At 49.6% G+C, this 18,957-nt stretch overlaps 1 protein-coding gene across 1 annotated transcript in view; it reads left to right on the top strand.

Moving 5' to 3' along the window:
- Positions 1-18,957, top strand: part of RASAL1 (RAS protein activator like 1) — a 34,194-nt gene that overhangs the window by 7,223 nt on the left and 8,014 nt on the right. The window contains exons 3-14 of the mRNA XM_055549937.1: positions 1,452-1,565; positions 1,723-1,784; positions 7,394-7,523; positions 9,499-9,580; positions 9,729-9,860; positions 12,513-12,601; positions 13,147-13,264; positions 13,372-13,525; positions 13,913-13,977; positions 14,274-14,386; positions 16,172-16,364; positions 18,626-18,763. Of these exons, the coding sequence (XP_055405912.1) occupies positions 1,452-1,565; positions 1,723-1,784; positions 7,394-7,523; positions 9,499-9,580; positions 9,729-9,860; positions 12,513-12,601; positions 13,147-13,264; positions 13,372-13,525; positions 13,913-13,977; positions 14,274-14,386; positions 16,172-16,364; positions 18,626-18,763 (1,390 nt within the window). The remainder of the gene's footprint in view (positions 1-1,451; positions 1,566-1,722; positions 1,785-7,393; positions 7,524-9,498; positions 9,581-9,728; positions 9,861-12,512; positions 12,602-13,146; positions 13,265-13,371; positions 13,526-13,912; positions 13,978-14,273; positions 14,387-16,171; positions 16,365-18,625; positions 18,764-18,957) is intronic.

The raw sequence follows: 18,957 nt of genomic DNA, 5'->3' as shown, positions 1-18,957 counted from the left end.
TTTGATTTACCTGGCTCACAGTGTGCATTTAGCGTATCTCAGGATCCTTCCATGTGTGGACGCATCTCTTAGCCAGGATGGACTCTACTGAAGAGGGCTGTGGGTAGCCCGGCCTTAGTTAACATCACTCCCCTTTGACCTCCAAGGAGCGTTCCTGCACATGTGCGGTCAGAGAGGTCTCCTGACTTCCAGAATGAGAAGTATGTGGTCTGGGCAGGGCCCAGACTTTCCCTTAATAGTCCTGCTATTGTCTTGGAGTTTTGGTCCATAGGGAATGAGTCTCCAATCGCTTTACCCTGAAGGGGGCCCATCTGCCTTCCGCCTCAGAAGGAAGAAGGCAGAGGCAGGGGTGTTGGCCAAATTTTGCAGCTGTCAACTTGAGTGTGTGTTGACCGGGCAAAGTGAGTTCTCTTTTCGCTGTTGGGTAAAGGGCAGTGCATCTGCAGAGGTGCTGGGGTGAAGAGGTGTGTATCTGTTTCTGGGTCTGTCTTGGTTCCTGACCCTTCTGGGCTTCCCTCTTGCTGATTAAGTGCTCCGGCCCCTGCTGACTTCATGGTCCCCTGGCCCCTCACACTTTCCTGCCTCCCAGCCACCATCTTCTTGTTCCTCAAATTCACCATTCCTGCCTCAGTGCCTTGGCACATGCTCTTCCAGCCATCTGGACTGTCTTTATCCTCTCTCTGCTTTGCCTGACTGGCTCCTAGGGAAAGCCTTTCCTGACCCCTCCCATCCTCAGCCCAGTGGGCACCGCTGGTCTAACCAATCACAGGACTTCTCTTGCTGTGTCATAGGGCTCAGGAGGAGCCCCTTTCTGCTGGGGGAGTTCTGTGGGGGTGGCTCCTTGGCACCTCTTCCTCTAATTTCCCATAGCCCCAAGACTTGGCACATAGTCAGGGTGAGTGTTTATGGAGTGAATGAATGGATGAATCGAATTGTGGGTCTTGTCTGTTAGTGAGGGTTTTGTGATCCTCTGTGTGTATCTCTGCCGGGTATCACTCTGTGTGTGTGAATGTGTGTCTGTGTGTGTCTCCATGTTCTGGGCATTTTTTTTTGTCTGTGTTATCCGTGTGAATGTTTTCTCTGTGTGGGTCTGCCCTTGTCTGTATGTAGAAACACATAGTTGTATATTTCTAGAGATTTTTGAAGATGCATATTGGTATCTGTATGTGTGTGCATGTGTCTCTTTGTGTCTCTGGTTTCCTTGGTGTATCTGTGAATGTTTGTGTGTGTGTGTGTTGTGTGTGCATGTGTCAAGGTCTCTGGGTGTGTGTTATGGTTTGTGTGTGTATTTGTGTGTATCTTATATCTGGGTTCTTGGGTCTATGTGAGTGTGTATGTGTAGCTGTATTTGTGTTTGAGTAGCTCTGGGTGTATGTGTGTGTGTGTGTGTGTGTGTCCCCCAGTATCTGCTGCCTGTGTGGCCCAAAGGCCCCCTGTGCCCCCTTTTGCAGGACAGCAACCATCTGGCGGAGTCTGAGCCCCTTCTGGGGGGAGGAGTACACCGTGCACTTGCCCCTGGATTTCCACCATCTGTCCTTCTACGTGCTGGACGAGGACACAGTGGGGTGTGTGTGCTGGGGACCCAAACCTGGGCATCTGAGGGAAGGCGGGACACCCCAAAGCACAGTACCTGTCCACCCAGCCGTTGACATCTGCACCCACCTCTCCACGGGCGGGGCAGGGGTCCCTGACTTGGACCCTCACCTGCCTGCCTTTCTGCAGGCAAGATGACATCATAGGCAAGATCTCGCTGAGCAGGGAGGCCATTACAGCGGACCCCCGAGGTGGGTGAGGGTGCCAGGCAGAGGGAGGGGGGTGGCGCTTGCTGGGGCATAGCAAGCAGCATGGGCAACACAGAGCCTTCGGGGGAAATTATTTTCGTTGTTGCTTCTGTTTTGAATTTTATTATTTTTTAATTTGCATTATTTATTTTTTTGCATGTGCTGGCTCTTCGTTGCTGCATGGGCTTTTCTCTCGTTGCAGCGAGCGGGGGCTGCTCTCTAGTTGCCGTGCACAGGCTTCTCATTGCAGTGGCTTCTCGTGGTGGAGCAGGGGCTTCAGGAGTTGTGGCTCCTGGGCTCTGGGGCACAGGGTTGGTAGTTGTGGCTCATGGACTTAGTTGCTCCATGGCACATGGGATCCTCCCGGATCAGGGATTGAACCCGTGTTTACTGCATTGGCAGGCGGATTTTTTTTTTTACCACTGAGCCACCAGGGAAGCCTGGATTTTAATTTAATTCATTTATTGAGCAGTTAACTTATTTCCGTTCAATATTCAAAAGACACAGTTAGCGGTGGGACTGTCACTCTTGTCCCAGCTTCTCCGTTCTCATCCCCCATGGTGTCAGTTTCTTGTATGTCCTTCTAGGGACATTTTAAACCTATGCAAGCAAGGGACTTCCCTGGTGGTCCAGTGGCTAAGACTTCACACTCCCACGCAGGGGCCCCGGGTTTGATCCCTGCTCAGGGAGCTAGATCCCATGTGCCACAACTAAGACTTTTCGTGCTGTAACTAAAGGTCCCGCATGCCGCAACTAAGATCCAGCACAGACAGATAAATAAAATAAATATTTTTAAAAAACATATGCAAGCAAGTAGCAACAGTAATAGCAGCAAACATTTATGTAGTGCTTACTATGTGCTGGTCACATTCTAAGTGCTTTCAGTCGGTTCAGTTCAGTCGCTCAGTCGTGTCCAACTCTTTGCAACCCCATGAATCGCAGCATGCCAGGCCTCCCTGTCCATCACCATCTCCCAGAGTTCACTCAGACTCACGTCCATCGAGTCAGTGATGCCATCCAGCCATCTCATCCTCTGTCGTCCCCTTCTCCTCCTGCCCCCAATCCCTCCCAGCATCAGAGTCTTTTCCAATGAGTCAACTCTTCGCATGAGGTGGCCAAAGTATTGGAGTTTCAGCTTTAGCATCAGTCCTTCCAAAGAACACCCAGGACTGATCTCCCTTAGAATGGACTGGTTGGATCTCCTTACAGTCCAAGGGACTCTCAAGAGTCTTCTCCAACACCACAGTTCAAAAGCATCAATTCTTCGGCGCTCAGCCTTCTTCACAGTCCAATTCTCGCATCCATACATGACCACTGGAAAAACCATAGCCTTGACTAAATGGACTTTTGTTGGCAAAGTAATGTCTCTGCTTTTGAATATGCTATCTAGGTTGGTCATAACTTTTCTTCCAAGGAGTAAGCGTCTTTTAATTCCATGGCTGCAGTCACCATCTGCAGTAGTTTTGGAGCCCAAAAAATCAAGTCTGACACTGTTTCCACTGTTTCCCCATCTATTTCCCATGAAGTGCTTTACACATATCAATTCACTTAATTATTCTAATAACCCTAAGAGATGAGTACTCTTGTTATGCCCATTCTGCATGCACATGCTCAGATGCTTCAGTCATCTCCAATTGTTTGCGACCCCATGGTCTGTAGCCCGTCAGGCTCCTCTGTCTGTGGGATTTCCCAGGCAAGAATACTGGAGTGGGTTGCCATGCCCTCCTCCGGGGGATCTTCCCGACTCAGTGATCGAACCCACATCTCTTATGTCTCCTGCATAAGCAGGCAGGTTCTTTACCACCAGTGTTACCTGGGAAGTCCTATGCCCACCCTATAGGTGAACAAACTGAATCACAGGGGGTTAAATAACTTGTCCAAGATCACAAAGTGACTAAGTGGGACAGCTGGGATTTGAACCAAGTTGTCTAGTTCCAAAGCCTGTGCTCTTTCTACTGTATGCGTTTTGTTCTCTGCTTATAGAAACAGGGCTTCCCTGGTGGCTCAGACGGTAAAGCGTCTGCCTACAATGCTGGAGATCCGGGTTCAATCCCTGGGATGGGAAGATCTCCTGGAGAAGGAAATGGCAATCCACTCCAGTATTCTTGCCTGGAAAATCCCATGCACGGAAAGGCGTGGTAGGCTATAGTCTGTGGATTCGCAAAGAGTCAAACACGACCGAGCTACTTCACTTTTTTATTTTTTATAGTAATAGGAACTCCATTAAACGCACTGTTCTATATCCTGTCTTTTCACTTCGCCGTGTATCTTGGAAATCTTTCCATACTAATGTCTCAAGAGCTTCTGCATTCTTTGCTCTTAGTATGGCTTCATGGAACTCCGTTTTGTGGATGTACCATCATTTATTTGGCTAAAGTGCCTTCTTGATGTGCACTTGGGTTACTGACAATGTTTTCCTAGTTCAAACAATGCTGCAATGAATAGCCTTGTACAAATGCAATTGCACACATCACACAAGTTTATATTAATGCAAGTTTATATTAATTAAAAAAAATTTTGGCTGTGCAGTGCTCTATGTTGGATCTTAGCTCCCCAACCAAGGATCGAACCCATGCTCCCTGCATTGGAAGCAAGGAGTCTTAACCACTTGCCAGGGAAGTCCCCATGTATGCCAGTTATATCAATCAGCATAATGAATTCTTAGAAGTGGATTTGCTGGATCAAAGAGTATCCACATTAGCATGTTTTATTATAGTTATTATAGTTATTGATTATAGTTATTGTTAAGTTACTCTCCAGTTACTTAACAGTTAACAGATTAATCTACCCTTTAACCTTGTCAACAAATGCCAAACTTTTGGATCTTGAATCTGAAAGGTTAAAACATTGGCTTGTTGTGTACGCTGTTTTGCATTTCGGTATAAGTAAGTTTGAAGACCTTTTTATATAATCGAGAGTCTCTTTATTTCCTCTTTTTTGTGTCTATTGTCTATTTACATTGTATGTGTATTTTTCACCCACTGGGTTGTTTGCCGTTTCTTCCCTTTTTGTGGGAGATCTGTATATATGAGGAAAATAAACTTTGTCACATTAGCTGCAATTGTTTTTTTCTCCTTGTGGCTTATATTTTGACTTTGCTTATCATTTTTTCCAGTAGAAAATTTGCTTCTTTTTCTGTAATCAAAATTTGTGTGTGGAGGGGTGCACTTTTATGTAATGCCTAGAAAGTCCTTCTCAGTCCTGATATTAGGACAGATTGTTTTATATGATTCTTTCTAGCAACAATTTATTCCCATTTTTTTTTTAACAGTCAAGTCTTTGATCTATTTGGAACTTACCCAGATACAAGGCATCCAATAGGGATTGAACTTTACTGCTTTGGTCTAGATGATTCTTAGTTATCTTGACACCATTTATTGAATAATATAATAATATATTTTTGCATCAGTGAGCATTAGTTGACAGCACACTATGTGCCAATCATTATAATCATCACTCCTATTTAGTGAAGGCTTATTATGTGCCAGGCACAATGCTAAGCACTTTACATTTGGTCCACACAATACCAAGTGAAGTGAGGTGAGATGGAACTTCACTTTTCTAACTTGGTTATTGCAACAGATACCTAATCAAGTTAGAAAAAGCTGATGGCATCCTGGACTTGGGAATAACGAAAGAGATAGAGAGGTAAAGTAGAACTTATACTTCCGGCAGCATGGGAGACTCGATCCACAGAATGGCTCTCTGGCCACATAACAGTGAGATCCTGAATTAGATGCAATTCCTAACACATTGTTGGAAGGATGTGAAGAGGATTCAGTATTCCTCCATCTGCAGGCAAGCATGTGTACTGAGTCTCTTCAGTCGTGTCTGACTCTTTGCGACCCCATGGACTGTAGCCCGCCAGGCTCCTCTGTCATGGAGGAGCCATCCCATGTCATGGGATTCTCCAGGAAAGAATACTGGAGCAGGTTGCCATGCCCTCTTCCATTCCTCCTTCTACTCCCGGTGAATCATGAGCTAAAACCTAACATGGAGTGGTGAGCAAGAGGCAAGGTAGTAAGGAAGGATTTCCCTGAAAGTTAACGTCAATATCAGATTCACAGTCAACAGACTAAATCTTAGGCCAGGGGCAAGGTGGCTATTACTGAACCTGAGAATTCCCCTTCAAAGTTCCTAAGCAACTGCTACTCCTCTCCAGGGATAAGCATCCTCATGTTAAATTTCTCACAGGGTGAGCTCAAACAAGTGTGGCTTCACAATCAAAGATCATTACACACACAAGGAAGTGAGCCACCAAGAGCAAGAGTCAGCAGAAATGATGACCATCAGATTTAGACCCATAAAGACTTTAGACTTTGTATTTATGATATATAAGAATTTAAAAATTCAATAAATAAAATGTAATCACCTGGAAGGGCCAGCAATAACCATGATAAATTAAAGCAATGCATTAAAAAAAATAGACTGACTTGGAAGAGAACCAAATCAAATGCTTAGAGATAAAAGGTACAATTGTTGACCTTAAAAACCAAGTGGATGAGTGGCACATCATTCTTTCAGAGCTGAAGTCAGAATTAGTGAACTGGGAGAGAGATCTAAATAAATTATTTAAACTTCAGCTCAGAGAAATGAAAAGCATATAAGAGAAGTTCAAGACATGGAAAATAACTGAGAAAGTCTCTAACATCCATTTAATTGGAGTCCTAGAAGCAGAATATAGAAAAATCTGGGGAGAGGAAAGGATTCTAAAAAATTGATGGCCTGGAATTTTCCAGAACTCAAGAGCATGATTTCATAAGTAGAAGGAGCACAGCCTTTACTAAGCAGGGTTTTTTTTGTTTTGTTTTGTTTTGTTTTTTTAATATCCTTACCTAGATATACTGTGGGGAGACTGCAAAAAACATCAAAGACTTAGTCCTTAAACTTGGAAAAGATAGACCATTCATGCAAGATCAATTATTAGGCTGGAATGACTTCCCAGTAACTACAACTGAAGCTGGAAGTCAGTGGAACAGTATCTTTAAAAATTTTTATTAATTTAATTTAATTTTAATTAAAATTTTTTTTTGGCTATATCCACTTGCCGTGTGGGATCTTAGTTCCCTGACCAGGGATGGAACCCATGCCCCACACCTGCATTGGGAGTGCAGAATCTTGACCACTGGACTTCCAGGGAAGTCCCTGGAACAGTATCTTGAATGTGTTGAGAGAAATGAGAGACAGAGACAGAGAGCGAGAGAAAGAAGGAGAGGTTAAGATTGAGAAGACCAAGACTGACTTGATTGATTCAGGCCGAGAGCCTATAAGAAGGCTCAGAGATAGGAATGCCAAGTGTTGTTTTTCTTTTTTTTTCCTGAGGGGAGAGTAAATGATGGACGGATGAAGAGTGTGATAGTACATGGTTAGGGGCCCTGGCCCTAGAACTATACTGCCTGCATTTGAATCCTAGTTCTGCGGTTTACTAGTTCCCTCCTTGCTGTGCCTCTTTTTCCTCATCTGGAAGTGGGGATAATTACAGTAACTATAGCAGAAGGCTACCAAGAGGTCCATGACTCGATATCTTTTTAACGTTAATTGAATTTTTAAAGATAATGCAATGCCTAGATGGTGGTAGGTGCTTAATGAATGCTGGTGCCTGTGCCCTCCAGGAATCGACAGCTGGATCAACCTGAGCCGTGTGGACCCGGACGCGGAGGTGCAGGGTGAGATCTGCCTGTCCGTGCGGACGCTGGAGGACGTGCGGGGCCGTTGTCTTCACTGTCACGTGCTCCAGGCTAGGTATGGTCATGATGGGGGTGAGGGTGGGGTGGGGGGTGGTCTGAGAATGAGCAGGAATCCACTGGATTCCTCCCAGCTGCCTTGAGACCACCTCACTCCTGAGATATGTCTTGGCTCAAAACCGACATCCTTTGTAAGGCAAACAGTCCAAGCTCACCAGGTGGCAAGTTTCTTGGGTTAAAGCTTGAGCAAAATCTTTGTTGGGTCTCCAGTGACCAGCAACCAAAGGCCAGATACTCAGAATGACCAGGCAGATGGGTGTGGAGATTGTATTAATCAAATCATAAGTGATAGACACCCAATTTATACTGGCTTAAGCAGATTGGCTCATGTGAATGACATGCAGCTTCAGGCATGGCTGGATCCAGGTGCTCCAACAGAGACATCAGGAATCTGTAGACATAGATTCCTTGGGTGTCTTTTGTATTAACTTTATTCTCAGACAGTTTCTCCCCAGGTAGGGGCAAAGCTGACCCTAACAGCCCCAGACTGGCATCCTACCAATTTGGCAGCTCCAATGGAAAAAACTATCTTCCACCATTTCCAACCAATATCCTAGGACTAACTCTTATTGACCCAGTTTGGAGTACCTGCCTATCATTGAACCAATTACACTGACTCTGATTGGTCAGACCTGAGTAGCAAGTCCCTTCCTGGCAGAGAGGGAGGAATCAACCCACTCAAGTCATGTGGGCTGGGAGAAAGGGAGGGGCAGGTCCTGTCCCAAGCAAACATCAGAAAAAAGATGGATACAACTCCTGGGATACCCATCTTCCCTCTTGTCTGTTTATCACTCTATTTCCTTTCTCAGCTGCCCCACCACTCTATTTCCTTGACTATTTCCACTCCTTTCACGCTCCCATGTCTTATTTTGTTTTTTGCCCATGTTTTTCCCCACGCCTTACTCCCTTTATTCTTACCTTTAGGCCAGTCCTCACCCAAGTTGGACTAGGTCTCTATTTCTAGTTTGCTCTGTGACCTTAAAGTCCTTTCTTGCCCTCTCTGTGCCTCTCCCACCACTTCCAGATTCTATCCTCAGCTGGAGCTCCCTGGAGATTGAATGGAGTAGCAGGCAGGCATAGGACAGGCAAAAGGACTTTTTAGGGGTAGGGACTCCTCACTTACTCTGTGCCCATGGCCTCCTCCCCAACTACAAAGCTATGCAGGATCCTTGCAAGTAGGAGACGGACCGATTGCTGTCGCTTAGCAACTAGGCTGGCTCCTAGGAAACCAAAGAAGGCTTTGGATGCCAAGCAGGGTGGGAGAGAAACAGCAGGAGGAAACAAGCAGCCCCTGGGTGTGTGGGGGAGAGGGTCCCTGGATTTGGGGGACCTTGAAAAGGAGGGGTGGGAGAGGCTGAAACTTGGGTTTTCATGGCAACCAGAGGCAGGGGGTCCCTTCCTCATGCCTTTTCTTGGTCCTAGTATGGGTAGGAGTGTTTGTTGAGTGAATGAGTGAGCTGAGCACTCTCCACATGTCATCTCGTCCCTTGGCCCTGTGAGGTCAGTCTGTTATTACTCTGATTTTTCAGATGAGGAAATTGAGGCTCAGGGAGGGACAGTGACTTCTCCCAGTGTCACTCAGCCAGTGAATGGGAGAATCCAGGCTATGAAACCTGGCATCTGGTCTCCCATCCATGGGCTCCAGGGAAACAAAGGCTCCCTTTCCCTTCCTCACTGCACCTTCACCTGCTGCTTTGTGATGTTCAACTTGACCTTTCTGTGCTTCAGTTTCCTTACCTAGAAAATGTGGGCATAGTAATGTGTCCTCGCAGGGTAGCGTTAATCAAAAGGAAGATACCAGGTTTGGATGGACCTGGTGAGGGATGCTCTTTGCTAGATCCCTACAATGTACTATTTTGTTGTCTTGGAAATCAGCAGCATTTGAATTGTCTACCCTGAACCCCTTCCCCAAGGCTTGGGTCTTGGTCCTTAAGGGTCCTGTGACCGCTACTCCTTACCTCATCTGTCCTCAGGGACCTGGCCCCACGAGACATCTCCGGCACATCTGACCCATTTGCGCGTGTGTTTTGGGGCAGCCAGAGCTTGGAGACTTCGGTAAGTGGTGGAGCAGAGCTGGGAGACTGGGGCATTAAATGACCTTGGGAAAGCCACTTACCATTCTGAACCTCAGCCTTTCCATCTGTAAAATGGAGACAAGAATGGTCCCATTAGCTCTGTCTTCTCTCACTCCCTCCTCTCCCAGACCATCAAGAAGACTCGCTTCCCACACTGGGATGAGGTGCTGGAGCTGCGGGAGATGCCAGGTTCCCCATCCCCTCTGCGAGTGGAACTCTGGGACTGGGACATGGTTGGCAAGAATGACTTCTTGGGAATGGTGAGCACCCCCAGACACTCTCCATGGCTCACCACTGCCTCCAAGGGGGACTGGGGAGAAGGGCTGGGCATCCTGGGGCTCACTTGGAAGGGTAGATGTGATGTTTGCCTTATCAGGTACCTTGGCCAGGCCTGGGTGACAGAGTCCCATGATCCCATTGGTGCAGGAACCTACCTAAGGTCATAGGGTGGGCCCAGATTCTTATTCCGGGATGAGAGTACCCAGGTTGACTGTGTGCGTCACTGTGCTAAGTGCTTCTCCAGCATCACTTCATTTATATAACCTTGATGGCCACTGTTAAGAGGCTGGGACCATTGCTGTCTCTATTTTACAGATGGGAAGACTAAGGTTCGGAGAGGTGAAGTGGCTTTCCCAAGGTCATATGATTAAGAAATGGCAGAGTCAGTATTTGAGTTCGGGTCTCTCTGAATCCAGAATCTAACTCTTATTCCTGGATGCACTGGGCTCAAGGTCTTTCTCTTGGAACTTCAGTCTCCCTATCTGTAAAGTGGGTATGATTTTTCTTGCCTCTCAGGAGTTTTGAGTGGATGTATACTCAGCATTTTTGTTTTGACAGTTTTTTTGTTTTTTTTTTGTTTTTTTGGCTGGGTCGCATGACCAGGGATTGAACCTGGGCCGCAGCAGTGAAAGCCGAGTCCTAACCACTAAGCCACCAGGGAAATGCTGAAGCTGCCAGTTTTTAAAAGGAGGCAAGAATAGAGTAAATAAGAGGGAGACTTGGTCATGGACTTCCCTTGAAATGACCGCATGCTTCACCAAAGTCATCAAAGTGTGTAAAATGGTGCTGCTGCTTTGGAAAAATCTGGCAGTTCCTCAGTAGTTAGAGTTACCACGTGACCCAACAGTTGCACTCCTGGCGTGTACCAAAGAGAAAGGGAAACACATATCCACACACGACACTACGTTAATGTAAATAGCAGCATCATTCATAAACAGCCCAAAGTCGAAACCGCTCAGATGTCTATCAACAGATGGGTGAAGAAACAAAATATAGTATATTTACTCAGCAGAATATTATGTGGCCATAAAAAGCAATGACATCCTGACACATGGATCCTGTGACATTCATCCTGACACATTCATCCACACAACATGGATGAATTTCGAAAACACAATGCTAAGTGAAGGAAGCCTGTCCCAAACTCCCCACATATTACATAATTTCATTTATCAGTTCAGTTCAGTTCAGTCGCTCAGTCGTGTCCGACTCTTCATGACCCCATGGACTGCAGCACACCAGGTCTCGCTGTCCACCACCAACTCCCAGAGCTTACTCAAACTCATGTCCATTGAGTCGGTGATGCCATCCAACCATCTCATCTCTGTCGTCCCCTTCTCCTCCTACCCCCAATCCATCCCAGCATCAGAGTCTTTTCCAATGAGTCAGCTCTTCCAATGAACACTCAGGACTGATCTCCTTTAGGATGGACTGGTTGGATCTCCTTGCAGTCCAAGGGACTCTCAAGAGTCTTCTCCAACACCACAGTTCAAAAGCATCAATTCTTCAGTGCTCAGCCTTCTTCACAGTCCAACTCTCACATCCATACGTGACTACTGGAAAAACCATAGCCTTGACTAGACAGACCTTTGTCGGCAAAGTAATGTCTCTGCTTTTTAATATGCTGTCTAGGTTGGTCATAACTTTCCTTCCAAGGAGTAAGCGTCTTTTAATTTCATGTCTGCAGTCACCATCTGCAGTGATTTTGGAACCCCCAAAAATAAAGTCAGTCACTGTTTCCACTGTTTCCCCATCTATTTCCCATGAAGTGATGGGACCAGATGCCATGATCTTAAGTTTTCTGAATGCTGAGTTTCGAGCTTCAAGCCAACTTTTTCACTCTCCTCTTTCACTTTCATCAAGAGGCTGTTTAGTTCTTCACTTTCTGCCAAAAGGGTGGTGTCATCTGCATATCTGAGGTTATTGATATTTCTCCCTACAATCTTGATTCCAGCTTGTGCTTCATCCAGCCCAGCATTTCTCATGATGTACTCTGCATATAAGTTAAATACAAGAGAATCTATAAAGACAGAAAAATTAGTGATTGCCAGGGACTGGAGGATGGGGAGTGTTTGCTAATGGATATAGGCTTTCTTTGGCCAGAGGAGCTGATAGAAAATGGTCTGAAATTAGTGGTGGTAGTTGCATAACCTGTGAATATACTAAAGCCACTGAATTACTTTAAATTGGTGAATTATATGGGATATAAATTATATCTGTAAAAAGTTGTTATTTAAAAAGAGAGGGGGAGGGTGGGACTTGACCTTCTGGACTATCTTTAAGCCTTTTGATAGATGCAAGTTTGTCCCTCAACGGAGCTGAAAATACACTCACTCCAGACATGCTGTGTCTAGCCGCTGTGTGACCTTGGGCAAGTCACTCCACCTCTCTGAGCCTCAGTTTCCTCAATTGTAGATTAAGTGCTCCCTGGAGGCCTTTGGTACCCTGGCAGGAGCTAATAATCGGGGACTGGGGGACAGACTGTTGCCATCGTTGTGTTGATAGAACACGGTGGAGGAGGAGGAGCTGACCCTGGGTGGGCTTTGCCACCCCTCCTTGGGTGGGCAGCCTAACTCTTCTTCCAGGGCCCAGCAGGGCAGAGCTCTGCTGAGGGCCTGTGTGTTGCCCCACAGGTGGAGTTCCCCCCACAGGTCCTGCAACACAACCCCCCCAATGGCTGGTTCCGCCTCCTGCCCTTTCCCAGAGCAGAGGAGGATTCTGGGTAAATGTGGGTACAGTGGGAGGATGCCGGGCTGGAACCATGTTGGGTTCCGTCTTCTGCTCGCGGGCCAGTCCTTATGGGTGCCCACGTCAGCCCACACGCTGTCACCAGGTCCCTTCATTCATTTAACAGACGCTTGCTGAATGTCTCACTACGTACGTCTACATGTGTCCAAATGAGTTCACCTTATCCCCATCCACCTGTAAACACATCAGTTCAATCTCATGTGTGTGCAGAATTTCTGGTCCCTCCACACCTGTCCACACACCTGTTCACACCATCCGTTCCTGTATACATGTGTTTACACCGGCCTCATCTTTCTACCTTGGCTGGATCTGTTTACACTGCCTGAATGTGTCCATTCCCATTTATCCCGTCGATACCTGTTCACCCCTGTTTATACTGCCCACGCCTGTTCACACCTGCCCATACCTGTCTTGTCTGACAATTATCCATGCTCTTTATCGGCGCTCACACCTGCCTCTCTTGGCTCTCTGCCCCTGCCCATACATACGTTCCTTTTCCTGTGTTCTTGCCCCGGTCAGCGGGAGCTTGGGTGCTCTGAGGCTGAAAGTGCGCCTGACTGAGGACTCTGTCCTGCCCTCACGGTACTACCAGCCACTCAGGGAGCTGCTCATGGAGTCGGTGCTGGGGCCAGCAGAGGTGGGTGCGTCACTGGGGGTGTGTGTGGGGGATCTGGATCATGGCCACCCCTTGCTTTGGGGTCCCAGGGGCCCAAGCCACCTCTCCTGCCTCCTGTCCTTGTGCAGGAGGATGCCGCCAGCCCCTTGGCTGTCCTGGAGGAGTTGACCTCGGGGGACTGCCGCCAGGAGCTGGCCACCAAGCTGGTGAAGCTCTTTCTGGGCCAGGGCCTGACTGGGCCCTTTCTGGACTATCTCACCCGGCGCGAGGTGGCTCGGACCAGTGAGTTGCCTGCATGACCACCCCCAGGCATCACTCCCCAAGGATGGGTCTGCAGAGGGTCTCAGAGAGAGATTTGGGGAGCTCAGGGAGAAGAGGGGCTGCTGTGTCTTTGTGTGTTGGGGTGACAGGGCCTAGGAACCCCCAGCCAGCTGGGAGCATGGTCTTGGGTTCAGGACCTGGTTTTACTACTCATGTGCTGTGTGACCTTAGGCAGCTCACTTAACCATTCTGGGCCTTTGTACCGTGAAAGAAGTTGATATGGCAGATCTCCTCGATTCCTGAGGCTGAAAAGATCATGACCACTGCCCCCGCCCCCACCTTGGGTGGGTAGGGTGAGATGGATCCAGCCCCCTACATCCCAGCAAACGCTTCTCTCTGTCCTCTCAGCTGACCCCAACACCCTCTTCCGTTCTAACTCCCTGGCGTCCAAGTCAGTGGAGCAGTTTATGAAGGTGAGTAGGTGAAGGCCTGGGGGACTGGTGGGCAGTCCGGCGGCTGCTTCCTCATGGGGACTCCCTTCCCAGTGCTTACTTGGAGCCCAGAGCTTGGCCGGCCTCAGGTGGCCCTGGGCAGCTGAGCTGGGGGGCTGGTGGCTGGCCTTACCCTGAGTTGCACCCCAACCCCAGCCCAGAGGCAGGTCTCCACCTCGCTCTGAACCTCTCCCTGCATGGTCCCCCCTGCCCCCAGCTCATGGGCACACCACGGCCTCACCCTCAGCCCCGCCCCGTGTGGTGCCCCCTGCCCCCAGCTCGTGGGCATGCCCTATCTGCATGAGGTCCTAAGGCCGGTGATCAACCGCGTCTTCGAGGAGAGGAAGTACATGGAGCTGGATCCCTGCAAGATGGACCTGGGCCGCACCCGGTGAGCCACACCTGAGGGATGAACCCGCCACAGCCCCCTCGTCTGCCTGTCAGACCTGTCAGGCTGGGTCTGTGCCTTCTGCCACCCCACCCCTCCTTCCTGCTTGGGAACCCTTATGTTCTACAGTCTTACAGCCTCCCCTGAGAGCAGCCAACCCCTTAGACTGTGTGGTGTGGTGGTTCTAGGCGGGACTCTGAGACATGAGTGCCCTGGGTTCAAACCCCAGATCTGCCATTACTGGTGGGCAGGTTATCTCAAGCCTTGTGAATATCTACCTGATGGACTGTCGGGAGAATGAACTGAGTCAAATACACGAAGCCCAGCACTAACCAGTACTCCAGAAGTACTATTATTTCTATTATGGTGGTAGTGGTGGCTGAGGCCCCTGGGGGAGGGTCTGTGGCAGAGGTTGGCTTGCTGCAGTGCTTGATGACATGGGTTAGGGAGCAGGGCGATGCCAGGGTTGGGGGGTCATTCCATTTCTCCTGGGTTCCTCTTTTCTTTCCAGGACTTTTCCCCTCCAGCTCAGGCAGGTGGGCTTGTTCCTACCAAGCCATCAGAGCTGGCTGCTGGGCAGTCCACAGGGGACCATGGTGGAGGCAGGAAATGATCTTTCCTTCTCTTTGGGCCTTGCCCAGCAAGTGCTACCCACCCCTTCTGACTACCCAGGAGCAGGCATTAGGACCCCTTTTTACAGACGAGAAACAGCCTCAGAGAGGGGAGGTCACCTGCCTAAGGCTGCACAGCTGGGACGTTGCCAAGTGGGGATTTGAACGCAGCCCCTGAGTAGAAGGGCAGAGTCCATCTGTGAAACCCCAAGGCCAGGGCTTTTCCCAGAATACCTGGCAAAGACAGTGGGACTCAGTGGGTGCCCGCAGGGAGCAGGGGCATCTGGGAACTGGCCAGGGCAGGGTGCAGACAGACTCTGGAATTTTTATCCTGAGTTCTAATCTATGTTCTGCCACCTATTGGCAAGGGGACTTCTCTGAGCCTCAATTTCCTCATCTGTTAAATGGGAACAATCAAGCTACTTAAAGTGACCTTGGTGGCTCAGAAGGTAAAGAACACACTTGCAATGCAGGAGACTTGGGTTCAATCCCTGTGTCAGGAAGATCCCCTGGAGAAGGGAGTGGTTATCCACTCCAGTATTCTTGCCTGGAGAATTCCATGGACAGAGGAACCTGGGGGGCTACAGTCCACGGGGTCACAAAAAGTTGGACACAGTTGAGTGACAGAGTACACCCCCCCCACACACACACACGTGTATGTGCCAAGCAGTAGACTGAGTGCTGAGTTTGTAGCAGGAAACAAATGAACACAAATCTGTCTTACTGGGGGAGACAGGTAATATTAATAAACTAAAGAAGACTCTTGCAGGCGATTAGTGAAATGGAGGGAAGTAAAGTGAGGGAGGGTCATGGGAAGAGCCAGGGAGGTCACAGGGACAGCCTCACAGAGAAGGGGGTATGGAATCTAAGGCTTGGAGGAGGTGAGGGAGGGAGTCGTGTGCAGATCTGCTGGAAGATGTTCCAGGCAGGGGAAACAGCAAGTGCAAAGGTCCTGGGGCAGCAGTGCGTGTCTGGCAGGTCTGCACTGGAAATGCAGGGAACCCGGGTCCATGCTGGTGAGCAGTGGGACAGAGATGGCCTCTTTGAGGAGGTGACTTCCCGCAGGGGAAATGGACCAGTAGGAGGGGAGGCCATGGAGAAGGGATGAGAAGGTGGGTGCTCTCTGAGCTTAGTAGGGGCTGGCTTCTGAGGCACAACCTTCCGCTTGCTTCCCCAGGAGAATCTCCTTCAAGGGTGCACCCTCCGAGGAACACGTGCGGGAGGCCAGCCTGGGGCTGCTGACGGGCTACCTGGGGCCTATCGTGGACGCCATTGTGGGCTCCGTGGGGCGCTGCCCATCCGCCATGCGCCTCGCCTTCAAGCAGCTGCGCCAGCGCGTGGAGGAGCATTTTCCCCAGGCGGAGCATGAGGTGGGTCAGGCGGTCCTATTGGGTAGATGGGGAGACTGAGGCTGGGGAGGGGCAGTGGCTTGTCCAGGGCCACAGGGAGAGGCAGAGGAGGAGCGGGACAGAACCTGGGCTACCCACCCTGAGGTGCCGTGTGTCTTGGCAGAAGTGGGGACAGTGTTCTGGCAGGATCTGGGGCCCAGGGGTGATGATAGTGGTGATGATGAGGACAACAATAATAACAGCAGCTAACACTACATATTTTGGGGCTTCCCTGGTGGCTTAGTGGGAAAGAATCTGCCTGCCAATGCAGGAGATGCAGGACACGCAGGTTCGATCCCTGGGTCAGAAAGATCCCCTGGAGAACACAGCAACCACTCCAGTATTCTTGCCTGGAGAATCCCATGGACAGAGGAGCCTGGCGGGCTACAGTCCATGAGGTCGCAGAGTCAGACACGACTGAGCGACCAAACAACCACCACAACAACACTATATACTGCCCTGTCTAGGGGTCAGACTTGGTTTTACATATTTATTACCTCATCTAGTCTTCACATCCACCCTGTGAGGTGGATGCCAGTATTATCCCATTTTACAGAGGAGGAAACTGAGGCCCAGAGAGGTGAGGTGCTTTGGCTAAGAGTCGTGGACTCAAGGCTCAGCCTCCAGACTTGCAGAGGGAATCTCTCCCTCCCCCCGTCATCCTCCTCCTCAGACCTGAGCCGGGGCCTCCAACTGGGACGAGGCTGATTTACACCCCACACTGTGGGGCTCTTGCCTCAGCCGCTGGTGGAGGTGCTAAGTGGGACACATCCGCAGCTGGGGGAGGGGGAAGCGGGAGACCAGCTCCCCAGACAGCCTGGCCCTTGCGGGAGGAGCCCTGATCAGTGACACCCAAGTGTCCCCCAGGTCTCAGCCCCCATGGTGAGCGGTGGCCACGGGCAGGGAGCAGAGACTTCCTCATGCCCACGAAGATGGAGGGGGCCAGAGAAACCCAAGCAGCCCCTCTCTCTGCCGCTCTGACACCTGGTTCCTCCTCAAGAAAGGAGGAAGTTAATGAGCTGACGTCAAAGGCTAAAGTTACCCAGGAACATGGCGGGCTGGGGTGGGGGGCATCATAGGGGTAGTTTGGGGTTCCAGATCTGTGGGACCTCCTCCCCCATCTCTGAGCAGCTCCAGGGACCCAGCTCCTGGCAAGGCTCAGCGTCAATGCAGAGGTGCCCTGAAAACTTGGCACATACCCAGAGAGGGTATTGTCTTATGTGTGAATACAACCCCTAAATAAACACAGCAACATATTCTTGGGGGCTAAATATAGCTTGGTGAATGTGATGGGTAGGTGAGGAGCCGTTTGGAGGGGGTCAGCGCCCAGGAGAGAGACACGCCTCTTCCCAAGTCCCCTCTGGAGCTAGGGGAACCAGCCTTATGCGCAGGTGGGCCAGGCCTGGATCTCACACGAAGGGCCACCACGCTTTACAATTTGTGGAGGGCAGAGGCTGGGACTGGGGGTTGTGCAGGAAGCCAGCTGAACTGGGTTTGCTACCAAGCCTCAGTTTCTTCATCTGGAAAATGGGGATAGTAGTACTACCCCATGAGATTGCTTGAGGAATTGTGCAGGCTTGTGCAGGCTTAGTTTTTGACACCCAGTAGCTGGTGTTGAATGCAGGACAGTGTGATGAAAGGCAGAGTTCAAATTCTGCCTGGGTTCAAATTCCTGGCTCTGCCACTTACTGCTGTGTGACCTTGGGCAAGTGACCTTCCCTCTCTGGGTCTCAGTTGCTTCCTCTGTAAAATGGAGACACAGAACCTCCAAGGGTGAGTATTAAATAAGCAAATACATGGAGAAATATTTGGCCTGTTGCTATTCATAATCAGAAATCACAGATCTGGGTTTCAATCCTACTTCCTCTACTCATCAGCTGCGTGACCTGGGGCAAGTCAGTTGACATCTCTGAGCTTCTGCTTCCTCGGCTGTAAAATGGGAATAATGATGATGCCTCCTTCACAGGGCTGTGCCCTTTGCACAGTGCTTGGCACAAAGCAGAATCTGAGGATGTTTGGCTAAGTCTGATGGTGCAGAATTGGTATTATTACTCCATTTTCCAGGTGGGGAAACTGAGGCCCAGAGAAGAAAAGCCTCCTTGGCAGACCAGGATGGCCTCCTGAGCCATTTCCCCTTCTACTTCTTCTCCCTGTACCACCGATCCCTTGTCCTTGCTGTCCCAGTTTCCCTGACTGGGAAGTGGGTTTGGAGGACCCCTCTCACCTGCTGCTCCTCTCCGCAGGACGTGAAGTACCTGGCCATAAGCGGCTTTCTCTTCCTGCGATTCTTCGCTCCTGCCATCCTCACCCCGAAGCTGTTTGACCTCCGGGACCAGCACGCAGATCCCCAGACCAGCCGCTCACTGCTGCTGCTTGCCAAGGTGCAGGCAGTGGAGGGCTCCCCGCCAAATCCAGGGTGTTCTTAGCCAGGGAGGAGCATGGGAGGACCAAACTGGGAGGACAGACCGATGGAAGACCCAAATGAGACCCAGAGAAATCTGTTTGACATGGCACCTTCAGCTTTTTAAAAATTAATTAGACTGCACCAGGCCTTAGATGTGCCATGTGGGATCTT

The sequence above is a fragment of the Bubalus kerabau genome, chromosome 16, assembly GCF_029407905.1.
Source record: "Bubalus kerabau isolate K-KA32 ecotype Philippines breed swamp buffalo chromosome 16, PCC_UOA_SB_1v2, whole genome shotgun sequence".
Taxonomy (NCBI): Eukaryota; Metazoa; Chordata; class Mammalia; order Artiodactyla; family Bovidae; genus Bubalus; species Bubalus kerabau.
The sequence above is the reverse complement of the archived record's forward strand: the minus strand, read 5'-3'. Positions and strand labels throughout refer to the sequence as shown.